The sequence below is a fragment of the Vombatus ursinus genome, unplaced genomic scaffold (assembly GCF_900497805.2).
Source record: "Vombatus ursinus unplaced genomic scaffold, bare-nosed wombat genome assembly UNPS02000582.1, whole genome shotgun sequence".
NCBI classification, from domain to species: domain Eukaryota; kingdom Metazoa; phylum Chordata; class Mammalia; order Diprotodontia; family Vombatidae; genus Vombatus; species Vombatus ursinus.
In genome coordinates this window covers 12,242,054-12,251,811 of record NW_020940360.1, presented here as the reverse complement: position 1 = coordinate 12,251,811, position 9,758 = coordinate 12,242,054, and the positions used below count along the sequence as shown (strand labels likewise).

At 43.0% G+C, this 9,758-nt stretch overlaps 1 protein-coding gene across 1 annotated transcript; it reads right to left on the bottom strand.

Annotated features, from left to right (window-relative positions):
- Positions 1-449: 449 nt before the first annotated feature.
- Positions 450-5,073, bottom strand: PNRC1 (proline rich nuclear receptor coactivator 1). The gene is made up of 2 exons (XM_027855814.1): positions 4,303-5,073; positions 450-1,536 (listed from the first exon to the last, which is right to left on the bottom strand). Exons 1-2 carry the CDS (start codon positions 4,852-4,854, stop codon positions 1,093-1,095), a joined length of 996 nt encoding a protein of 331 aa, XP_027711615.1. The 5' UTR covers positions 4,855-5,073; the 3' UTR covers positions 450-1,092.
- Between the last annotated feature and the right edge of the window lie 4,685 nt (positions 5,074-9,758).

Sequence of the window (9,758 nt, the reverse complement as noted above, 5' to 3'; positions counted from 1 at the left end):
AAGACCAAAAATAAATTGATAATGTCAATATGTACATAGGATACTACCTTAAGTCTGTTGTACCTTTACTGTGTTGGTTGTGGTTATAAATTACAGGGGTAAAGTCCTACTGCTCAGTGAGCTACAGCTTCTTTGGACTGATATGTGATTCTAAACTGAACTACTTCCTGAGAAATAGCCAATTTCCCAAATTGGTTGCCCTCTAATTATCCCTTTTATCTGAAATCCAGCTCTCCATCCTACTCCCACCACCAAGCTTTAGGGAACAGACAGAAAAAGGACATGCAATTTGCATGTTCAAGCTATAACTGGCTAACTAAAATACAAAGACCTAGCTAAAATTAAATAATCTAGTTTGAAAATAATCCAACCCCACAGTGCACCACCCCCACCCTCCCCAGCCACACACATTCAATGACAGAAAGCATTCAAACACAAAGACACAAGACTTGTTTAAAGGGGAGGCCAAATTATTATTTTAAAATTTGAATACAACCAATTTTTCTGGCATTAAAGCAGTTAGAAATGCTTTAAAATGACTGGATCTTGACCAAACACAAAGTTAACTTTGGTAAAAGTGGAAACAATATTTTTACCAATATTTGCAATCAGAAAGCAGAAACGTATTTTAGAGCAACACATAAACCCCATGTTTACAATGATTGTGCCACAGAGTTAAAATTTCAGTAGTGCATTTAGTAAATTGTTCACATTTAGATCTTCACCTTGAAATGAGATAACTGTTTCTCCTTGAAAAGTTCTCAGAATACCTTGTGCAAATGCATCAGTCATCCATGTGCCTTAGCACACATTAAACTTTTCTACTTATATATACAAAACACCTACCATTTAAGGCAGTGCAAAATACTTTCATAACAAAACTATAATGTACCTCTCAGGATATGAACAATATACACATATTACATGGTATACAGTATTTACAAAATATAAAATACAAGTTTGTTTGACATTTTTAAAACTGTCTTTTGCACTTCTGGTCACAAGGCAAATATCAATTTCTGTACTGATTTTTTTGAAGTATCCAGAAACCTTGAAAAACTATGTTTTTAGTACATAGTTTGAATCTGTAGACTAAGCTTGAACTTTTAGGAGAGTTTTCAAATGTACTGCCATCAGCTCCCTATTTTGGCTGGAATTTTCAAAAGTGCTCCCCATCCAATGACTTGGAGGTTTTGGAAGGACACTAGGAGATGGTGGATCACTAAACTTTGCCCCAGCATAATTTTCCTTTTGGCTCACTTCAGTTTGAAAAGCTGATTTCTTCAGATTCATGTTTCTGATGTTCTCAGTATTTTTAAAAGGCTTTTTCTCCTGCTTCTGAATGACTTCCGATGCTACAGAATCCTGCCAAAAGTTATTTTCATTTCTTTTTGCGGAGCTGATCTTGGTTAGTGGTATGTTACATTTGCTTTTCTGTCTGTTAATCTTTGGTTGTTCACACAAATGTATACTGTGAACAAGTTGGCCAGGGGGAATGATAATCTTCTCAGACTTTCCCATCTTTGATTTAAAAACCTACAAAGACAAAGAACATAAAATGAATCTTATTCCAGTCTTAAGACAGATATTCTCATTTCATTTAAATATGTGCCTCCTGTAACTGTTTTTGGATTACCTTATTTAAAAAAGCTCCCATTTTATAAGTATCAACTCAATTCTGTATAGCACCTATTGTCATTATACCTATTTTGGCAGTGGTTAGTATTGATGCTTACAGCAGGTGTTTTTAACCTAGGTTCCAATAAGTTTGTTTTAAAACTATCCTGGCAACTGTATTTTCATCTATGTCATTTCCTCTGTAATCCTGTGTATTTATTTTATTCTGAAAAAGGGTCCCCTAGGCTTCTACCAGACTGCCAATAGGGTCCACGCCACACAAAAAGGTTAAGAACACTTCCTATCTCTAAGGGTCTCAGTTTCCTCATTTGTAAAAAGGAAGCATGAACTAGATTTAGTTCCTTTTATAGTATTTTTTTAAAAAGCAGTTTAAATAATAGACAAAGGCATTTCTTGACCATTCGGAGTATTAAGAAGAGCAAACTGAGTTTTGTTAATTAAACACCTCATACAAAAGATGAGGAAACTGATGAAAAGATGAGGGCTGCAGCCCAGGGAAGTGTAGCCAAGGTAACACAACACAAACTTAGGTTTCACTCTGAATCCATTATTCATTCTACTGTTTACTTTTATTTGGCCCCCTGAAGGCATGATAGGAAAAGAAGCAATCCTGTAACTATTCCAGTTGATGGAAGGTAATGTCAAATAATTACACCACACAATAATGTGACGTAAAGGATACAGATTTTTTTTTACAATGGGCAAACTAGTAGAAGCTATCTTAGAAGAAATACTAATTTATAGAGAAGATTAGTTATCCCTTTCTTTCACAGGCACAGAAAAACTTATCACTATGACTACAGAAAAAAAAAACTCTACAAATTAAATTCTAAAATAATGGCTAATGTTTTCCTATGTCATAGTCTTTTTTTTTTTACTTCGACCAATTTTTCAACCAGTTCTCTTCTTTCTACAATGTACTTAATTCTATTTAGTAGCCTCTAGAAAAGCTTTCCTCTACAAGTAATTCTTAATTAGGGCTCAACGTAGTTTACCGTCATCCTTCGGAGATACTGTTCAGGATTGCTAAATACTTAAACTAGGGGTGCTGTTGTGCCAGGGATTACAGAGGCAGGAATCAAGGCTGCTCCCCCGAAGAGGTTTACAAGATTTAAGGAAAGGAAGAACATATCTTGTCTTTCCCTATTAGTAATCATCAACTTTGACAGTTTTTTGTTCTACTTAAGTTCATTTGTTTCAAGTTTAAAATGTCAAAACTCTTATCAAATCAGTTTTTCTCCTTCAACTAAAAACTTCCGAGTTTTAAATTTTGTCGCCTACCTCAGTTCGAGTTAGAAGCTATCGTTTGAACACACCACGATCTGGCACAAGGGTAACTACTTTAAATGAACGAGGAACAACATCCCATGCTGTGGTAAATCTGTGGTGCAGTGGATTTCCAGTCAGAGGGACCTGCGTTCAAATGGGGCTTATCATTGATTACCTGTGTGACCTTGGGCAAGTCAGGGACCAAATGAGAGGTTTAGTTTCCGTGACCCTTTAAGGTCCCTTCCAGTTTTAGGACTAAATGAATTATTAATCTCAGGCAAATTTTATCCTGTTTCTGCTCAAAACAAGGTTTAAGGTACAAAAACCAGTCAGCCAATCACTCTTCCCACCGTCCCCTCCGTATTATCATCTTTAAAAAACAACAAAATTCTATCTAAGGGATTATGCTACAAATTGCCTTTCTAAGCAATTCTTAAGCGTCGCTTAATCCGAAGGGTAGGAATTCCCCGGGAGAGGATCGGCTTATGGCCCGAGGTAGACGGCCGAGACAATTAGCCGACTCCCGCTGGCAGCTCGCGGCGCTGCCGGGACGCCTTCCAAATCACTCTGCGGCTGGGCCAATTCAGTACCACCGGAGGTTAACAGTTTCCAAACGGCATCCACACTCACTATTAAAACTGTCTAGAGCCGCTAAGGGAGTGCGTGCTCCCAGCCTGGCCGAAGCAAAAGAACTGAGGGGGAAAAAAGAAAACAGAAGAGAAAGGAAACAAAACCCCCAAATCTAGAGAAGGGGGGGAGAAGGAAACCGACGTGTGCGCGCCGCTCCGACCGGTACGCGCGCCGCCGCCAAAGTCGAGGGTTTGGAAACCGAAACGGAGTGGTCCACCCCCCCCCCCCCCCCCTCCTTCATGAGCCACCGAGCGCCCAGCACGTAGAGCGCGCGCCCCTCCCCGCGGCCGCCTCGCGCTGATGTAATTCCCTCTCCCTCCGCCTTCCCCTGCCACCCAGGCCCCCTTTCTTCCACTTCCCTACGCGTGCCCGGAACACCGAAAGCCCCTGGAACAACGCCAGCCGCCAGCCTTCTAAATCGGGGCTGTTGCTGGGGCGCAGCGGCTCCGCTCATTGGCCAGTTCTCATAAACCAATCAGAGACGCAGGCGCCTCTCCTGCTCCCTCCTTCCTTACTCTCCCCTCCCCCCTCAAGGCTAGACCCAAAGAAGGCGTCACGGAAACTTCCCTCCCGAGTAAACAGACAGACGCACACCACCCCCCCCCTTTGCTCCTTTCACTACCCCTCCACCCCCCCCACCCCAGCCTGGGCCCCTAACCACACAAGGTCGGGGGAGGGGGAAGGGGAAGGGAATTTGCCTGGCCGCCTGCATCCCCGAGGCTCTCGGTATCCCCCATCCCGATGTCCCGACACCGCCCCACTTACTTGCTTTCTGGTCAGCTGCGGGGGGCTGGCCGCAGCGGCGCCGGGCAGCGGGCTCCCTGGGGTGGCAGTGGAGCTCGGCTCCTCGGCCCGGGCTCCTGGAGCAGGGCCGGGGGGCGCAACAGTGGCGGGCGCAGGGGCCGGGATCCCCTGGGCTCTACTTGGGCTGCCCCCGCCCTCGAGACTCGGCCGGTGCTGCTGGTACTGGTGATAGCGGCTGGGGAGCTGTCCCGCCGGGCTGGCCCGGACCTTCTTCTTTCTTCGCTTCTTGGGGGCTGCCCGGGGGTTGCAGGTTCCCGGAGGCGCCGGCGGCGGGGGCGGGGGCGGGGGCGCCGGAGTGGGCGGCTGTGGGGTCCGGCAGCGGCTGTCACCCAGAAAGTGGAGGAGGAGGTTGGGGGGCAGCGCCCGCGGGTCCGGGAGCCGAGGGAAAGGAGGCGGCGGGACCGCGGTCATCATGGGGAAGTGTCCGAAGTAAGCCCGGGGGGCGAAGCCCAGCGGAGCCAGGCGGCAGCCCAGGATAAGCGGCTCCCGCTGCGGGACTGAGGCGACCGTCATGGAGCTGGCAGGTGGGGAGCGGTTAGGGAACGGAGGAAAAAGTAGAAGGGAAAGACAGAAGAGAGTGGTCGCAGGACAACGGGAGGCAACTGCTGCTCAAGCGCTGGCTAGGAGAGTGCGGGAAGAGCGCGGAACATAGCTGGGAAAGGGACAGCTTCCCAGGCGGCGGCGGCGGCGGCGGCAGCGCAGCAACAAACAGCCCCGACTTCAGCCCGGAGTGTTGTTATCAGAAACCCCGCCCTGCGCCCGACCTTCTCCGAGCCAGGCGGCCAAACAGAATTCGGGGGCCGGGGCCACGCCCCCGCCCGCCCCGCCCCCTCCTGCCTCCCGCCACTCCCCCGCCCTTCCAGGAAGAGACACAAACAACAGCCGCCCTGCTGCAGCCCTAGCACAAAGAGCACTTACTGCGCAGGCGCCTCGGGTAGGCTCTCTCTGCTCCCCGGAACAATGAAGTTCCACGTCAGCTTCCAACCTTCCTTGTACCCCTGGTTTAGCGCAGCTGATTTACTGTGTACATGGAGACCCCAGGCTTGTTTTGGTTTGGGGCAAGGGAAAGGAAAGTGGGAGGGCTACCCCGAAAATAATTCTGACTCCACCACTGACCTTGGATAAGTAGCGATCCTATGGCATTATATATCTAGCAAATAATAGGACTTTGTTCTAACAGTTTTCCTGCAGAGATCTCAAAGTGCTTCGTAAGATATTCTTTTGCAACAAGCCTATATGATAGCTTATCCGCTTAAGAAATAATGTAGCATAGGAAGTTTTGCCTAGAGTCAGAAGAGCTCAACGTAACATAGGCAAGCAGAGGGAAAATTAGGGAAATTTGAATGACGTGTTAGCATCTTAATTAAAAAGGTTTTCTACTAGCGTCCAGCAAAAGGGAATTGGGATTTTCTTTGCCCTTCACAGCTGAAACTTAGCCGAAATCTGGTGTATTTTTAGACAAAGTAACTTCCAAAGAAAGGCTTTTACACCCCCGTGCAGCGTTCAAGTTTAGGGACATTTTATAGAACCCAGCTCTATGTGGGGAATACAAAAGAAATGCAAAGCACCAGTCTTGCCTTCCAGGGACAAATTGAATGAAAGGACTAACATTTTAACCCCCTTCCTTTGAAAAGGGCCGAAATTCAGAGCACAGGTTTTGTAGTCTACAGGACCTCTGCGTACCTTGCCCAGACTATTGCAAATAGTCTTTCCAATTTCCTTTCTCTTCCCACTCCAGTCCATCCTCCACACAGCTGCCGCAGTGATTTTCCAAAAGCGTAGGTCTGTCCTCTGCTATTCAATAAACTCCAGTGACTCTATTACTTCCAGGATCAAATATAAAGCCCTTTGTTTGGCATTTAAAGATCTTTACAAATTGGCCCCTTCCGACCTTTGCAGTCTTATATTATAATAATCCCCTCCAAACACTCTACCGTTCAGCCATGCAGGACTACTTTTAGCTCTTACGCAGGACACTCTCCCATCTCTGTGCCTTTGCATTGGCTGTTCCCCATGCCTGGAATGCTCTCCCAAGCTTTTAGAATCCTTAGCTTTCTTCCTCTCTAAGGTGTTTTATTCCCTGCTAATTTTTTATATTACTGTCAACAAATTATCTTCTACATCTCCATTAGAATGTAAATTCCTTTAAGAAAAGGACTGCCTTTCCTTTTTCTTTGTATACCAAGGATAAGCACAAGGTTTGACACACATGGTAAGGCTAAAGAAATGCTTGTTGATTGATTGGTTGATTAATAGGTTGAGATGGTAGCTTTGAGATTAATACTTGTGTGACCTTGGGCAAGTTACTTAATATCTACTGGATTCTGTTTCCTCATTTGTAGAATGAGGAAGCTGGACTAATTGACTTCTGAAATCCTTTCCAGCTCTAAATCTATGCTCCTATATATGATTTTTCCATCAGATTGAAACTGTTGACTTTCTCAATGACGTTAGAATCCTGTCTTCTTTTCCACCCCCATACTCTACTATCATATAAGGTCTTAGTAAAACCTTGTAAGCACCTTTTTGGATCTGCTACTTTGTCTTACAGTTACAGATTTTACCCCCTCCAGGCCTTCTCAGCCTGTGTAATTTTTTATTGAATTGAAAAGTTTCCCCTCCATCTTCTAGATAGTTTTACTTATTGCTTAAATAAGCACTTCTAGTTATGACCAATTTAACATCTCTTTATGAATGAAAATTACAACGCAATGTCCTTAGGATCATAGATTTAGAGTTGGAAGAGACTGTCTAACCCAGCCCCTTAATTTTAAATATGAGAAAACTGAGAGCCAGAGGTGAAATGGCATAAGTTCCAAAACCAGTATTTGAATCTAGCTTCTCTGACTCGAAATCCAATGCTCTTTCTCCAGCGCCTCTCTACTTCCCTCCCTATAGCTTTCCTTTAAGAAGTGACTTTCCTCTGCCCTCCTTAGACACCTTATTGTCCTGCTATTGAAAGGGGGGTGGAGAGGGAATGTCACTGATTCTGGAATTATACTCTCACACCAGCCCAGTTGGCTTTCCGACCCTACTCAGAATAGAAAGTGAAATATCCTTCTCCAAAGGACCCTACCCTAGCTTTCGGGTGGTGGTCTGACCACCTCTTTTGTTTGTCAGTTGATGAAAAAGAGCAAAAGACCGCAACCAAGCACAGCAGGGTACAGAATAACATTTTAAAATATCCATTGTAAAATTATCAAAAGCAAACATATAATGAATTTTGTGTGTTTGTTGCTGTAAAGGATCTTACAATCAACCTAGCTGAGGAATCAGGGCATATGTATGATGTCAACTTTCAATTAGACAAACATTTACATTGTGACCAAACCAGCATCTCCTGATACTATTCATGCTGGAAAAAAACTTAAAAAGGAAGACCAAGGGAACAGTTCGGATTTTAAACTGAAAGAGAACAGACACAACCACCTGATTTAGAGAGCTCAAAATGAGCCAATTATGGTGCATTTTTTAGCCAAGTTTGATTATGGGGATATTGATCACTAATCACAAGCTAAATATGACTCATCCTGTAAATGCTCCAAAGCAGTTCCACAAGCACTGTACTACATGCAATCCCAATCTTCCCTTATATTTTTTAATATATTTGGTTTCCTTTTTAATCCTATGATTTATATTTCATGCATTTAAAAACATTATTCTGAATGGGGGTCTATGGACTTCATCAGACTTCCATATAGTTCTGTGATACTCCCTCTTCCCCCCAAGAGTTAAGAAGCCCTACTCTGAAAGGAATTTTCTTCTTATATTTTTTTTTTATTTTCACATTAGTCACGTTATAAGGAAGAATTAGAACACAATAGAGGGAACCACAGGAAAGAGGAAGCAAAACAAAGCAGAAGAAAAAAAAAGAGCAAATAGTATGCTTTGATCTGCAAACTCCATAGTTCTTTCTCTGGATGTGGATAGCATTTTCCATCATGAGATTTTTGGAAATGTCTTAGATCCTTGCGTTGCTGAGAGGGGCTAAGTCTATTAAAGTTAGTCATCACACAATGTGGCTGTTACTTTGTACAACATTCTCCTGGTTCTGCTCACTTCACTCAGCATCAGTCCATACAAGTCTTTCCAGGTTTTTCTGAAGTCCACCTGCTCATCATTTCTTATAGCACAATAGTATTCCATTACTCCCATATACAGCAACTTGTTCAGCCATTCCCCGATTGATGGCCATCCCTTCAATTTCCAATTCTTTGCCACCACAAAAAAAGCTGCTATAAATATTTTTGTACATGTGGGTTCTTTCCCCATTTTTATATTCTCTTTAGGATATAGCCCCAGAAGTGCTATTGCTAAAGGGTATGCATATTTTTATAGCCCTTTGGGCATAGTACCAAATTGCTCTCCAAAATGGTTGGATCATTTCACAACTCCACCAACAATGCATTAGAGTTCCAATTTTCCCACATCTTCTCCAACATTTGTCATTTTCCTGTTTTATCATGTTGGCCAATCTGATAGGTAAGATGTGGTGGTACCTCAGGGTTGTTTTGATTTGCATTTCTGTTATCAATAGTGATTTAGAGCATTTTGAAAGGAATTTTCTCAAGGAGTTCCATACACTGATAAATTCACAGTTCTTATTTCAAATCTCAAAAGCATACCTATATAACACTTAATTTAAAATTTTACAAAACACATTCACTGATATCTCATTTACTCTTTACAACCACTCTGTGACTAAGGTAAAGAAAGTTGAATGATTCTTATTTTATGTATATGGAAACTGAGGTTTAGAGAATTCAAACGAAGCAAAACAGAATAGGCAGTTCCTCCACATGTAGAAATCAAGCATGTATTAAACATCTTACTAGATGGTGCTAAGCACCAGGAACACAAAAAGAAAAACCATGTATATTTGCTTCCATCAAGAAGTTTACTTTCCATCATGAGAAACATATCTATGAATCCCTGCTGAGAATGTATATATGTATAAATACAAAATATATACAAAATACATGGAGACACAGGTTATCATACAGAGGAACATCAAGTAAGTCTGGGTAGAATTGTAAAGAGGAGTAATGTATCATAAGTCTGGAGAGATAGGCTGGAGGGCTTTAATTGTCAGAGGAGTTTGCATTTCACTCTAGAGACAACAGACATTGAACCTTTTGGAGCAAAAAAGTGACAAGATCAGACTTGTGTTTGAATCCATATGGAGAAGAAAGAGACAAAATAGGGAGAACAGTTAGGGGTCTACTACAAGGGCAGGCTGAGGTATCTTAGTAGCTATCTCAGTGGAAAGGAGATGAATATAACAGATGTTATGAAATTAAAATACGTAAGTTCTAGAAATGGATTGGATGTGGGGAGTGTGGGAGATAGAAGTGTCAAAGATGGCTCTAAGGATTTGAACCAGGGTGAGTGGGTAACCTTAGAAAAATAGAGGAGTT

Bases quoted from the DNA above. Each gene is read 5' to 3' on its own strand.
- PNRC1 (XM_027855814.1), bottom strand. From the start codon at position 4,854: ATGACGGTCGCCTCAGTCCCGCAGCGGGAGCCGCTTATCCTGGGCTGC. The intron at 1,537-4,302 runs GTAAGTGGGGCG...TTGTCTTTGTAG, and splicing joins CGCAGCTGACCAGAAAGCAA to GTTTTTAAATCAAAGATGGG.